Here is a 16,012-nt window from a genome sequence, read left to right on the forward strand (position 1 = left end):
AACATGCCGAAAGCAGAACCTCAGATGCCAGCAGTGGAACAGATTAGCTTAGCGAGTCGGGCGAGTGAGTACCTGAGGCAACAATTACTTGCTCCTGTTACTAGAGGTCCCTCCATTTAGTCTCCTATGTGAGAGGATCTTTAGTTAGAAGCAATTTGGTCAAACAGTGGGGTGGTCGAGGTCCCTACATCACCAAAAGTAGGAGATCACAGTGCAGAGGCACCAGAAAAAGCAGAAAGGAGCGTACAAACGCAACATCCTACACCTGTAGCGAAGGAAAAGGGTAAAGATATCCATTCATGCCTCAGTGACATTGCTGAGAAAAGAAAGTTCTTGGCAGAGTTGGTGCTTATAGAGAGACGACAGGTAGAGATTGGGCAAGAAGCTTGGGAGGCCGCAAATAAGGCTCAAAAGGAGATGGCCGACCGACTTGCCACCCAATAGTTGGCATGGGAAACAGAGCGGACAGCAATGTTAGCACAACTCGAGGAAATTAGATGAGGGAAGTAGGAGGCCGATTAGCAACTAGCAGCAATGTTACAGGAGAAGGAAGCAGCAAAAAAAGCTCACGATCAGAAAGAAGCTGAATGCCATGAGGTCACATTGATGCTGAAGGAGGTCATAGAGAACTCCCAGATCAAAGCTGATTTAAAGGTCTAGATGGAGCAAGTGTATCAGCTGTGACGCAGCCGGTCTACGCAGTCAAAGACACAGCCTTCTACTCCATGATGTTTATGTTGTTTTTAGGAATAAATGTAATTAGTTGTTTTGAGTTTTGTTGTATTATCGTCCGGAGATGACTTTTCTTTTGGGGGGATGATGTCGTCGGTAATTATTGTGTTGCCGACGGGATGTATGTCATCGGTAAATATTATGTAGCCGACGAGCTCTTCGGGAAGGTTCTTGTTATGTAGCCGATGGCCCTTCGGGAAGGTTCTTCGAAAAGTATATATACACCCTCCAAGATCATTGTAATCATCATCATAAGCATAATGTAATGTCTTTGTCATATGCGAAAAATAAAAGGAGTACTGCTGTTCTTTTCTATTATCTGCATTAATCCATTTAACCCATATGGTAAACAATAGGTCACACTTGCCATGGTATTCACAACTACTACAATAGCGTCTAATGTTATTGTGAGCATGAATGAAATTATGAGCCGTGTCCTTTCTCTGTCTTTTCTGCTTCTAGGGCCATGGCTTTTCCCTCATTCTGATTCTCATACTCCATTTCTTCAAAATCCGAAATGGGTTTCTTTACCCTATTGTTTGGATTATGGGGTTTTGTTTCTTCTTTTTGAAATATGCGGCTGGAATTTATAATCTCCTTTGTGAATCTCAAGACTTTCATGGGTATTTTTGTATTTTCATTTTGACAATGAGGGTTCTTGTAATTCATGCTTTTCCTATAGCTCTTGGTAACTGAAAGTTGTTTTTGCAATATGGGTATTGATTAAAACCGCTGCTTTAACCATAATCAGTTTTCCAAGATTATCATTTGCTTCCTTTTATGAGCTTCATATCTCTGTTATTTACACTATTGTTCCTCTTGATGTATATGTTCTGCTCTTGTGGTTACATCAAAAAGACTTATTTTGTTTGCTGGAACAACATTACAGGGAACCTTTTGTTTAAAACCGGTTCAAATTTTTCCTTTGATAATTTCATCTGTAATTTCTCTTGTAAAGTTCTTTTTCCTTTCTACTTATGTAACTCTTTTACTTGAGCAGAAATTCTTGAGAAGGTTACATTATTGAATTAATGCTGCTCACAAAACCCTTCTATCACCTTCATCAATGTTGCTCTTAATGGCTCAATTCCATCACTCTGTAGCTGTTAAGTCCTGATGTACTTGCTGCAATTTCTACCATTATTAATTCTTTTTCGGTACATATATATTCTGTAACAGCAACAATAATAATTTTGTATACCTTCTAACAGAGGTCTTCTATTGGTATTTTACACAACCATAGATGTGATTTGAATTGGATTTATATCTCCCTTTGCTTTGAACTTTAAATACCATTGTTACTTGCAATAATTATGCTCTTATTTCTGATATTTGTTCTGAAAGTTTCCTCATCTACCCCATGCATCTTTAGCTTATTTTGTAACTGCAACTCTGTTAACTCAAATTCCTCCACATTGGCTGAATGTTCCATTTCATTCTCTCTTTGATAATATGCATATCAACTATCATTCCCTGCTTGTACTCTGTACTTATCTACAAGAATGAATTGATACCAACATACTTTCTTTCCCACATTACTACTTTTTAATCATACTGTTTAACCGTAAGGATTCAATTTAACAGTGATTCATCCCTTAAACAGTTAGCCGATTTATCTTTTTCCTTGTAGTTTGTAATGTGATAATAAAAGGTTTCATGCATGGTGAATACATGTCCCTTTACTATTATACTTTTCTGTTTTACTTATCTTGATTAACTTTGTAGGTTCTATTTCTAACAGGTATGTCGGGCTCAATAACCCTTATGGGAGCCTGCTGTTATATCCGCGTATCCATTAGAAACAGGAAGTTGCATAGGAAACAAACATGTTAGTAGTAAAGCATATCAGTGTGATAGTTTTCCTTGTGGAGTTATGTTTTATTTTATGAAAATGAATGTCATGATAGGAAAATAATTGAGATGAATGAGATACTTTTCATTGCCTGGATCTGTTGGATCTAACAATTGTCTTATGAATGCAGGACTTGGATGCTTGGAGGGAACACGGCTCGAGGCAGCGGATGGGTTGAAGCAGATGAATGGAAAACAACCAGTCATTATAGGCAATGACTGGTGCCCATGACTTCTACTCTTCCTTTTCTTTTCTGTCATTTACTTTTGTAGAGTAGAATATATATCAGCAAGGGACTACTCTCACGGTCACTTGTGTGAGAGAATTTTATTTTCAGCATTCTCTAATTATCACAGTTCTTTTGCAAATATCAATTGTATATTCGGAATGAATAATACAAGGACATTTGTTATTCTTTTGGCTCATAATGAACATCATTTTAACATGCATGAACTGGACTAAGATGTAAAAATGTTTATGAATTTGTATGAAACCTTTGAAATCAGAACTAAATTTCAGCATGTGTAGAAATTTAGTAACACACTTTCTTATGCATGTTATAAGATTGTTAATAATATCTAGTTTTGGGCTAAAGTTTGTGAAATACTGATTCACCCCCGGTCCCCCCTCCTCCCCCCCTCAGTATTTCCTATTTCTAACAATTGGTATCAGACCATAGTTACTTAGAAGAGGATTAACGGCTTGAGTAAGATCCCTACGGATATGGAACATTGTTGCCTTGAAAATCAAACTTGGAATTAATATAATGTATAGCAATTTTTTCTGAATTTTAATTGCTGAATCTGATGTTGATATTCTTCAAACTAAAGAACAGTTCATCTAAACTTTGTAACTAGTGAGGAGCTAAATTTGCATGTGTTACATTTTTTATACCCCTTGTATGTCCCTACATATTGGCACTTATAGCTATTTATAGATGTTGTTTGAGTCTCGACTTTAAAATTCGGTTCCAACTACAAGCTCATGGAATAAAAATAACTTATATTGTCCTCTACAATCTCAATCATTTAACAAAGAACAGTCATTGATCAAATACTCAACATTTTCTTTTTAGTTTCTTATGTCTCAACTAGATATGAAAGGACTTAAATGCAAAAAACTTCAGATACGTATCAAAGTCTTACAAGGCCTCAAATTGATGGAAAAAAATGTAGCTACCATGTACCTTTTATGCACATCAACATACTCATCTGTTTCATCAACAATCTCTTCCTGTAAGAATTGAGGATTTTAATTAGATGCATGTCCCTGTATGTTGGATCATTAACCACGACATTATCGATTTCTTCTAAGGATAACCTATTAAATAATTCAAAATAAACCAGGTTGCAATCAAGTTTCCAAATAAGATCTTGTCCTGCATAAGAGACAGAAGGATTGCATACAGAGAAGATATAATTTGCAAATACCACTTACTTGCAACAGCTCTTCAAAAACATCTTCAAGGGTGATGATACCAATGACATCATCCTTATCTTCCATCTTCTCTGAAAGCCCAACCTTTATATAGTTATAATTTTCATGATGTTGCTGTGGTAATATGTTGTCTTGTAAATATGATTTTGGTTGCAAGTTAACCTTGTCATTTTTACCTGTCTCCACCTCGATCTTTACGATTTCAGTTGGACCATCCACTACCCCAGAATTAGTGTCCAAGTTGTTTCTTTCATGAGAATGGCGCCCTTCAATGCCGTTTGCAGTTTTCTCTTTTCCCACTGTTTTCACAACAGCAGCCATATGACTGCTTCCCTTCTGAAATTGATTGAGAATATCATAAAGAGGCATGTCTGCTGGAACCCTGTAATATTAACTAGTACTTTATGCTCACATAATACTGTAGATAAAAGGTTGAGAATTTATGAAAAAACATAACATGGAATTACCTGGGTATTCTCCTTATTGAGATAGCGCTTAGAGGGGTTTCTGTTTCTGGGCGCACTGTTAAAAGGCTTTTCACCTATTTGCATTTGAAATAAAAACTCTTTCATAAATCATGCAAATAACCACAGAACTACAAATAGGCATTGTCGACAAAAATGGAATTTGCATTTTTCTAGTCCAGGAAAAAAAACATAGAAGTTTAAAATCAACAAATAACATATGATTGCTCGTAATAGTTAAGACTTGGAAAAAAAACAGATAACTCAACATGAAATATTACCAAGAGAAGTCCAATAATGTTCTTGGGATTTCCTGAATATACAGGGACGCGACTATGGCCTCGTGCCAAAATTATTCCTACTGTTTCCCTGCAAATATTGTGTGGATCTTAGAGTCAAACCTGCTGATTTGTCTAATGAATAAAAATAAATTGATAGTAAATGATGTGACCTCAACAGAACTTTTTTGCTCATCTTCCACATCCAACCAACATATATCACCCCCAATAAAACACCTTAAATAATAAAAATAGATGAGCTGGCATCTGATGTAGTTGCTCAACATTTTCAAAGAATTGAAAATTGATGATAATAGATAAGGACTTTTCTAAGCATGGTTTTTGTGTTCAATTGTATCTTTCCAAAGCCACATACAAATGCTCTATGATTTTACAAATGCACAATCCTTTAAATTGCATATGCATGACTAAGAGTACGGATAACAGAAAAGAAACCAAAGTATTGATTTGACACAGTATTCTACCTATTGTAGGCAATATATGATTGTTTTATAGAAAAATAACACGTATTTGCCAAAAAGATCAGATATCAGTACAATTATATAACATTGGCAGTAAAAGGGGGCAACCTCAAAATGCAAATGAATAATACTAAAAATGTTCTTCAGTTTCACTGATACAGGTCAATGATGCTTATTTTATCCAAAAAAGATATATCTTATAATTTGTCTCAAAAAGCTGATCCATAAAGTTTGTATCCTCCATAAGTCCTCCTTGTAAATGGGTTCACTAATTGAAACTATTAAATAGAGATCATTTGCAAAGGCAGTGGGTTCTCTGTCCAATGAATGCTTCTGATTCAAAGATCAATCACCCTCTTGATCTAACAATTATAGCGCCAGATTGTATGGCAATGATTTGAATGTCATCTTCCTAAGATAAGAAACACGGAAAATATTACATTGGCATTAATTGATAGGATGTTTGTATATACACCTGAAAATGACAACTAAGATTTCATCTGTTAAGATCTGTGTATGAGTTAAACTCCTAAATAGGGATGAGGGTTGGGCTGGCTTACATACGCACTGAGAAATATGTTGTATGCCATTATTATTGGTTCAGTTGTCCTTCTCTCAGTGCTCTTATTTTTGTCTACCACATGTTGCCTTGATTTTTCAATTATTTTACTCATTTTGTAGTCTTGACTATTAGAAATCACTTCAGGCCTCCTCAAACCCTTCTGTTTTCTTACTTGAGCCTAAATCCTGTTAAGTCGTGATCACCAACAATGCATGAATAAAATTTCAAATTAAATCATATCCAACTGGTATCACACAACAGATCAATGATGCAAAGCAAAAAATTTAAGCATATCATGGTTGGTGATGTCTGCTTATGTATAGGATTTATGATTCCATTTTTGAAAGAAGAAATTCATGATCTGATCTGGTTTCACACACATCTTTCATCTAATTTCAGATATTCAAAGAGGAGTAAATTCCACTTTTTCAAATGGAACAAAAATCCTTTGAAAAAGAGCTACAAACCCTTAAAGCCTGTGTCCAATAGATCGTTTATGTCATTGGTTGCGCTGGTGAGGTAGTATATTTGGAAGAATCTCTACTTACAGGCTTTGCTTATGAAGGTAGAAATCCACAATATGTTGGTAGCACTTGCATCTTTCCTTGGGGAATTTGTAAAGAACTAGAGGAAGGAGTTCTTCACAAAGAAAGACAAGAAAATTTTCATCTCCATAGTATACGAAATCTCCAAGATCTCAAGCTATGGTCTTCTATGAATTCCACAAGTGCTAAAGTTAAGGGTGAAGATTTAAGCATCTTCAAGTTGAACCTAGGCAAGTATGTTTCTGCCTCACCTCTTTTATTTATGCAAGTTTACTTTATCATAATCCATTACTTTTTGCATACCATTGTTTACTTTATTGTCATATTGCCTTAAGTTCAATCAATCTTCAACACTTTGTACTTTATCTCGTCCAATTAGTTTTCCATCACAATATCCTATATGTGTTGTCTTTTAAGCATATCAACTAAAAGAGACCCACCTTTTATACTATTTAGTAATTAATAGTATTGAAAACCTTATCTTAGAGTATACACAATCGATGCATATGACACAAAGCTTGCCTCTATTGGGTTATCCTTCAGGTCAAATTTTTCCCTTAGTTTACCTGAATTATTATCTTTCCAAGACATTCTAACCTAACTTACTCCCTTCAAAATCCCATGAGGTTGTTCCCCCATTCCTACCGTATAATCCGCAGTTGCATTTATTGTCTAAAATTGCAATGGAGAATCCCACTAACTAAAAAAACTCCTCTGAGAGGACCACATCGCAAATATCACTTATTGTGATGAGCCCAACTGGCTCAAACTCTCACCACTTTGACAATTGACCAGTTTTTAAATGTTTTTGCAATGCTTTGTATTTTTTGGCATTTATGGTTTTATGCTTTTTAAGAGTTTTTGAAAAATAACTGGCAATACATAAAATGAAATCCAAATACTAATTATTGGCAATAGAGATTGCTTATTTCATTGCTAGGTAATAATAGGCATAAAATGCAATTACTGATATTGAAAATGTATTTGCAGCAATTAAAGGAACTAAAGACTGAACACGACCTGTGGGAATTTGGTAGAATGTTTCAGAATCACCATACACTAATAATAATTCTCCAGCCGTCCAAATCTGATGTGATATGGAACCCAAAATGCTAAACAATCAGATCAAGAGGTCAAACGCCACGCTTAAAAGACTCACGTGGGGCTGATAATCTTGGATGGCTGCCTTAATTATCACTAAATCAGTCAAGAATTGCTGCTAACAGCTGCCTATCGATGTATCCTTCAATTATCATTCACTCTCCAAAAGCTTCAACCAATTTGCACAATTTGGACCTCTGAATGAAGCCCGCTCATGAACAATAATTCAACTGGTCCTTCTCAGTCTCAGAATTGCATATACACTGAAGAATTGAGTCCATCAATGCTGGACATCACAGAACCCCCAGGTTTCTTGGCTCAATTCCCAAGAAAGGAAAATAGAAAAAATGCATAATGAAATTGATTTTCTCTTTCAGTTTTCACAATTAACTTCAATAAGTTCAATCCAAGAAGCTTTTTCAATAAGTCTCTTGTAATAACTTTGAATTTGCCTTTGTGGTTGCCTTTAGGTTATATCAATAACTAAAGTATAGCTTTTTCCATTAAATATAATGGCCCTCACATAATAATATTTTATAAAGTTAATAATTTTATAATATAACCATTATAAATAGCTTCATTAATGCCATTATAAATTTAATAATTTTATAATATAACCATTATAAGTAACTTCATTAATGCCATTATAAATTTAATATCTCATTGATTACTCATTATCTCTTTGTCTCTTATGAACCTAAGGGTCAACCACTGTTTCCATTAGGAAACCACCTCACTAAAAATAGTAAGGATAACTCTCTATTAACCACGAACTCTAGTTAGTAAATCCCTGAATACCTGATCAAATCAACGGTGCCGAGGATCATAACTATGACTGATACTGGTCCATGTGCCATGTCAAATATAGAAATACTCAATAGATGACTTACTATTAATAGTAAGTGTACCAAACTGAACCAAATGAAGAGCAATTGTGAATACTTCTTTGGAAAGGAAAAAGCCTCCTGCTCTACCAATTGGGGCCTATAACCATTAGTCTTAGCCTACAAGAGCCAATAATAAACCAATCCAATCATAAATTGTATCATCCCAAAAAGGGGACACTGCCTTGAAAATTCTTGTTCCCAAGCAATCTCAAAACAAATAACACACTATCCACGGATCCAAAAGGTAAGACTGTGTATTGCCCATATTGATAGCAACTAGCTCCTATAACACCACCTAAATAACTGACAATACCTGCCTAACCAAATCAATACCAACAATTGGTGTCATAGGAGGAGACAACTCAATGGGATGCAACTTAGAAGGCTCACAAAGTTTACTTCCCAAAACTGCACAAGGTGAACTATCATACACTCCATCTAACACATACACCATTGAACTATGCATCTGAAAGAGGTTACGCACAGGAGGGTCAAAGGCCAAAAGTAAAACTGCACCTACGCGAAACCATGTACAAACCCAAAAACTCCTCTGCGAGCATTGTCTGAAATCCTGATGCACTAGAAGGAACCCAAACTCTGAATAGAAGCTTTCCAAGAAGAACATCCTTTGACTTTTGTTGCTGAACTTTGATCTCAATTTCACCATGCCAAAACTAGTGAAGCCAACGAATGGGGACCTACCCAAACTACACTGCCAACCTTGTCATCACTCAGATTAGTAAGAAAACTAAACTCACATCCATCTGCTATGCGGACATATGAATCATCGAAGGCATCTATAACACTACAACTATCTCCAATCCCTCCTAGAGTCCCATGGATGAGCTAACTTTGCAAGTAATTCCTCACTAAAGATGGAGTTGAATACATGTAACTAATGCTTCTGTCTAATGAAGATGGTGAGTACCTAACCCACAAAGGATGGTACAAACTTGGGGCCAATCCACAATGACGCATCATCAAATCCTCCGTGTGTGTATCAGAGAAGAAGTGATGAGTACTCCTCCTTATGCAGTAACAATAAAAAGCTCCCATCTTGGTCAATGGCTAACTATCATCATTTTGAATATAAATCATGTTATAGAACTAATCGCCACCAATATCTATGGTGTATGTAATCGCGAGAGAACTTGGTGCAACATGTGTTCTACTACTCTCAACAAATGTACTCATCCCATTTGTATCAACTGTAACTACAACCATGGTAGACGTAGCTAGATCCTCAACCTACACACAATTATACTCCGTGGATAAAAGATTCTCACTAACTGCTGCCACAGAAACGTGAACTATATCTAAAGATAGTGAACATTATGCCAAACTCAACTCCACAGTAAACTCATAAATTTGTAACTCATGAAGCGCCAATTGAGTGCTCTTCAAGAGCCCATAATAACCTCCTCTTCTTTCCCCTTTAGCGCATCATAATAGATGTCATCAAGTGAAATAGCCCAACTAGATATTTGATGTAATTGCTGTTGCTTGTTTAACCAAAAGTCTCTCACAGCAGATAAGTGAATTTTCACTTCTGTAGTTTTTATATTTTTCCTTTCTTATGGAGGATTTTTCGAGGGTTTTCAATTGATAATAATGTGATACAGAATCTAAACTTAAATAAATGAAATTATAGCAACCACACTGTTAGTACCCAATGTGGACCCAGTTTTTCAAAATTTCAAACTATCTACTTGAGCCTCTTTGAACTAAGGTTCAAAGTAGTTCGAAGTGGTTCGGTGGTTCAAATAGGCATTTTGCAGGTTCAGTCCAAGCAAAGTCCAGATTCACGGTTCGAAATGTAAATTCAAAGATTTGAAGAAATTTAGAATCCATGTTTGATTCAACATTAGCATTTGGTTTTGACTCAATACATGTCAAATCTCACATCATCCTAAGCATGGCTAGATGAAGAGGCATTTGTCATCATTTGGAGACAAAATAGCATGTTCAATAATTAGATGTAATGTGGCTTACAAACTGAGTGATATCATTTCTGCCATATGCCAGGTGGAAACATCGAGGTCACTGAGAAAGGTTTAAAGACTTCGGATGCAGAAACTCACATAGGACCCGAGCCATTGGTCAAGAAGCATTAGATATAGACATGATGGCAAGGGAGAGGTCGCGTTTGGTTGGCATCATAAACATCATCATCATTAAGTACCAATAGAAGGAAATATAATTGCACAGTGCATTAGGGTCATCAAGTATTTGACATTCCTCGAAAGTTTCAGATTATAATCTTTGAAGTGTCATTGCTCAATAATGAAATATTGAATATATACAAAGGGTGCTTGCAAGTGTGGTAACTTCGTGGACATCATAAACTTAAAGACCAAAGCTCAAGTCTATATGGTATTTCCATCAAACACCGATCAGTGAGTAATGTGAGTATTCATGTCTTAAAAGACACTTGGGATAAATGCATCGAATGTCAAATATGACTCCACAATGGGGCCGTCAATGAAAAAGAAGTCCGTGACAACTTGAGGAGAATATATGTAGCACAATGGTGGTGATTTTGCATTAGACAGGGAAGTGCATGTAGGAACTTTAGGGCTTAACATGATTCATTTCAGTTCAGAGGCACAGTGAACAAATTCAAGGCTCAAAAACATTACCTTTTCCTATTTGATATTCTTTTTATAAGAATGGTTAAGTGCCTTAATTACCAAGTGCAGAAGATATGAAAGATTGGTGATAGCATTAAACAAGCTTGGTTATTTTGGCAGTTTTATATACCTCCACTCAGTCCTCAATAACTTTTGACTCGGACATAATTTTCTCGATCGCTCTGGTCAAGTCGTGCAAAACTAGGATCTCTCCAACATATCCGAAAATCAGAAACATCCAATGGTGCAATAATTAATTATGCCCCCCGTAATCAGACCTATTTTTACTGTCAGAATTATTTCTAATCTGCCCAACATCATGAATATTTTGTTTAAGACTAGATCATTCAAATGCCAGGTGGCCATGAATTCTAAAAAACATTTTGGCAACCAAACCAGAAGGGATCATTAAAAGTGTGACTTATCACTTTTATTGATATCCTTATCTTGATCCAAGGAGAATGAGAGTTAAGTGTTAGTATAGAAACATGCAGTCATCAGTTTCAGCCCGTAGCATTCAAGAAGTGAAAAATAAATATGATATTTGAAAGACAAGTGCCACTTATAATGTTTTGATTAATACAAACATTATAAAGACAAGTAGAATTTCCAAATGGGCTTGTAAAAAGCAAATTTAAAAAAAGAAAAAATTAAATGTAATGTGCTCATTTTCAAAAGTCAGTTTTAATAACTGATAAAGACTTTATGAAGCAAAGGATGGGATTGAGTTTCTAGAAACAGTTATCACAACAGGAATAGAAACTAAGGATATTGATTGCAAAGTTGGAGAGATGTTGAGGGATCTTCTTTTCTAAAAAAAGAGACTGCGTTGTTTTGCAAGAGGGGTTCCACTTTTTTCTTTCTGGGCTGGAGACTTTGGGCTGTAGACAAAAGGGTTTATGTATCTAGTTTTATTTTGTATTTGCAGAGGAAGAAAGAGGGAATTGTATTCTCTATAGACTTTATGCTACAGGAGGGTATTATTTTTTTGAATAAGTGATTTGTGTGGGTCAAAGAACAAATCTTTCTTTGTTTTATTGTATTTAGAAGAGGAAAATTTGTTAGATCAAGAGTTTGAGTTTGCATGTTAAATTTTTTGATCAACGTTAACCTTTGAATTATCTTGATTTCTTCTAAATGCAGTTCTCACGCCTATGATCACTGCCACAATTATTATCAAGAATTTGGGCTTTTGTTATCTGTGTATTTGTAAAGAATGTCCGCCTCTCTTTCTGTATTTTTTTTCATAATCTAATGATTGGGCAAACGAACTTGGTGTCGTTTGTTGTTTATTTCCATTTAGTTAGTTAATCTTTCTGCATTTACTTCGTGTTTATGAATAGATGTTTGTAAACCTTTTGTGCTTTTTGGTTAAAAGCATCCGTATTTGTAGTGTAGTTGATTCATTGTATATCCTACACGGGGAGTTGTACTTGCTAGAATTTAGAAGAAGGTTATCAATCCAATGATAACCTATCCAACTGTTAGTGCTGATTTAGTCTTCTTATTTGGGCATTTAGGGTCATTTTGTATGTATTTTCTTGGAAGACAATCTGTTCACTAATAGATTTTTGGCGACTCTGCTGAAGAATCCAGAAATAAAGATTTTAGTGCCTAATATTTGTTTCCTCAGTTTTATGATTATCTTCATGTGCAGGAGATTGGTGACTTTATAAAGACCATGCTGGATATAAAAGCTGTGAGAAGATTAAGGCCAAACCCTTCTATCCCAGAACTTTATCAAATGGATGATAAACCCTTCTCTCCTAGAACTTTATCAAATGGATGATAAAGTGTTACACGAATTTGTGGACAGCTTTAAAGAAAACATTTCTTGGGCTGTCCGGAATAATATAAGTCTCAAAGATGATGCCCCATCTTGGCTGCTATGGAAAAGCCTCTGCACGAGATTTCACAAGTTGAAAGACTTGCAAGAGCTTGAAGAGAATGTGTCTCGGTTGAAGAAACATTTGGAGGTGGATGATGATGAAGCCCCAATTATATCTTCACATTTCATCTTGTGCAATTATTCAGTCCTGAGTGAGAAAGGATTCCAAATAGCCGACAATGGAGAAAGGGTAAGCACTAATAATGAAATCTTATCTCAAGTTTCTTCTTCACCTCATGTAGAAAGTTTTATAGTTGAGGATCATGATGATCATTCTTTTCTTAAAGATTCCATTGAAATCCTTTCTAGCAATGCCTTATTAGAAGATGAATCTTTAAATATCATGAAAGATTGTGAGAATAGTGGCTCTTTGTATGTGAATGCTGAAAAAGGCCCCATCTTGGACTCATTTCACTTTGAAAAATAATGCAGCAGTAGATATTATCGTTAATGCTGATTTTAAAAATGATGCTGAAATTTGTCTTGAAAAAGATTCTGTTGTGACTGAATATTTGGCCAAAAGGCTGAATTTGGAAATAAAATCGCAGCAAGAGGCTTTTCTTACTTCAAGAAATATTACAGCCTCACGAAGATCAAACAGGGGTGGGCAAAGACTTTCAAGTTGAAAGTGAAAGCCGTGGCAGCAGTGACAATGAAGATAGAGAAGAGTTGTCAGTTGAAGAGGAAGAATCTTTGGTGATATCATCTTACTCCACTTCTCACAACCCTTCTATTCTTGCTGATCATGTTGACATTCAAGGAAACATGAATAAAGGTGCTCTTGAATCCTTTTTCTCTCCATGTTTTGAAAGCTTCAGATTTAGAAGTGATGACATTCATCTCATTTTAGAAGTTCCTATTTGTGAAAATTTGACAACAACATGCTACCAAAATTTGAATCTTTTGTTTTTAATGAGAAGGCTGAAAGTAATCTTTTCTTGTTGTGAAATTGGTGATCAACCCATAAGAGAATCTTGTCAAGCTGAAAATAAAAATGATACTTGTGATGAGTTAAAGATGTCTTTAGTTGAAGCTTCTCATGATGAAATTCTTTTTGAAAAACTTGATGACTCAGCCAGAGTATTGAAGGATACCTTTTTTAAGGAAGAAGAAGAAATCATACATGAATTTCTATCATCACTCAAGCCAAATTATTTCTTCCATGATGATTTAGGTATCCATTCAAATCAGATTGAGAATGAAGCCTTCATTGATAAATTTTCTTTTCATTCATCTATGTGTGGCTTTGCTGATTTGGATTGTGGAAATAGTGCTTGGAAAGGGAAAAAGATAGAATGCATGGCATGTTTGATGACATTTTGGTTCTTGAAAGGGATGAGGAGAATAGATACTCAAGAATTGATCCTATGTTAGAGGAAGCATCCCTTTGCCTGCAAACTGACCATGATGCTAAAAGTCATATGTGAAAGGTGACTTTTTGAGGACAACAATTTCAGACATTGTACACCATCTTTTGATGAGGTTTCTATTTTTCATTTTTTTTAGTCTAAAATGATATCCAATTTGATGAATGTGGAAGATCATTTCTTGGATGATGAGTTATGGTTGTTCGGGAAGAAGTGCTTGGTCAACATATGCATGTATGCTTTCAGTTCGAGTTTCAGCATTGAAGAAGTCGCCATTAAGCAAAGGTATGGAGCTGCTTTATTAAGACGTGGCTTGCTGATGCGGAAAGGTTCCTACTTCTCCTAGCTGGTAAATGGATTCACGTGATTCTTTTCTTACTGCTGATTTTGTGGTAGGTTTTGCTTCCTACCTCTGTATATATTTTGTAAATACGTTTTTGGTGTGCGTAGTGTTAGTTTGAATAATGTGCAAGCTTCATGCTTGCTGGTAGTTTAGGTTTTTGGTTTGTTGGCTTTGCCCTGCTCCCCTCTGTCCTCTGTGCAAGTAGCTCTCGGTTTTCTCTTCTTGGTGATTCTATTTATCCAATGGATAAGGCACCTATCTTTTGCTAGAGATTGCTAGAGTTCTCTGATTCTGTATCAAAATCAATCCTGTAGTTAGAGCCCCTGTTAGTACCCAATGTGGACCTAGTAATTCAAAATTTCAAACTATCTTTTCGAACCTCTTTGAACCAAGGATCAAAGTAGTTCGAAGTGGTTCGATGGTTCAAATGGGCATTTTGCAGGTTCAGTCCAAGCAAAGTCTAGATTCACAGTTCGAAATGCAAATTCATCGATTCGAAGAAATTCAGAATCCATGTTTGATTCAATATCAACATTTGGTTTTGACTCAATACATGTCAAATCTCACATCATCTTGAGCATGGCTAGATGAAGAGACATTTGTCATCATTTGGAGACAAAATAGCATGTTCAATAATTAGATGTAATGTGGCTTACAAACTGAGTGATCATTTCTGCCATATGCTAGGTGGAAACATCGAGGTCACCAAGAAAGGTTTAAAGACTTTGGATGCAGAAACTCACATAGGAACCAAGCCATTGGTCAGGAAGCATTAGATATAGACATGATGGAAAGGGAGAGGTCGCATTTGGTTGGCATCGTAAACATCATCATCATTAAGTACCAATAGATGGAAATATAACTGCACAGTGCATCAAGGTCGTCAAGTATTTGACATTCCTCGAAAGTTTCAGATTATAATCTTTGAAGTGGCATTGCTCAATAATGAAATATTGAATATATACAAAGGGTGCTTGCAAGTGTGGTGACTCCGTGGACATCATAAACTTAAAGACCAAAGCAAAAGTCTATATGGTATTTCCATCAAACACCGATTAGTGAGTAATATGAGTATTCATGTCTTAAAAGACACTCGGGATAAATGCATCGAATATCAAATATGACTCCACAATGGGGCCGTCAATGGAAAAGAACCCAGTGACAACTTGAGGAGAATATATGTAGCACAGTGGTGGTGATTTTGCATCAGACAAGGAAGTGCATGTAGGAACTTTGGGGTTTAACATGATTCATTTCAGTTTAGAGGCATAGTGAAAAAATTCAAGGCTCAAAAAATTATCTTTTCTTATTTGATATTCTTTTTATAAGAATGGTTAAGTGCCTTAATTACCAACTGCAGAAGATGTGAAAGATTGGTGATAGCATTAAACAAGCTTGGTTATTCTGGCAGTTTTATATACCTCCACTCAGTCCTCAATAACTT

At 35.7% G+C, this 16,012-nt stretch overlaps 1 protein-coding gene across 2 annotated transcripts in view; it reads right to left on the bottom strand.

Moving 5' to 3' along the window:
- LOC149540055 (DUF21 domain-containing protein At4g14240-like) overlaps positions 1-16,012 on the bottom strand; it is a 215,133-nt gene that overhangs the window by 37,887 nt on the left and 161,234 nt on the right. Inside the window, exons 8-12 of one of the 2 annotated variants that reach the window (XM_089801251.1) lie at positions 4,767-4,854; positions 4,489-4,562; positions 4,198-4,403; positions 4,022-4,092; positions 3,771-3,817 (exon numbers count right to left, since the gene is read on the bottom strand). In XM_089801251.1, the coding sequence (XP_089657377.1) occupies positions 3,771-3,817; positions 4,022-4,092; positions 4,198-4,403; positions 4,489-4,562; positions 4,767-4,854 (486 nt within the window). Of the gene's footprint in view, positions 1-3,770; positions 3,818-4,021; positions 4,404-4,488; positions 4,563-4,766; positions 4,855-16,012 lie in introns of both variants that reach the window. The other variant, XM_089801250.1, reaches the window with a different exon arrangement.

The sequence above is a fragment of the Cupressus sempervirens genome, chromosome 9 (assembly GCF_028749045.1).
Source record: "Cupressus sempervirens isolate cs-2001-9-10 chromosome 9, ASM2874904v1, whole genome shotgun sequence".
NCBI classification, from domain to species: domain Eukaryota; kingdom Viridiplantae; phylum Streptophyta; class Pinopsida; order Cupressales; family Cupressaceae; genus Cupressus; species Cupressus sempervirens.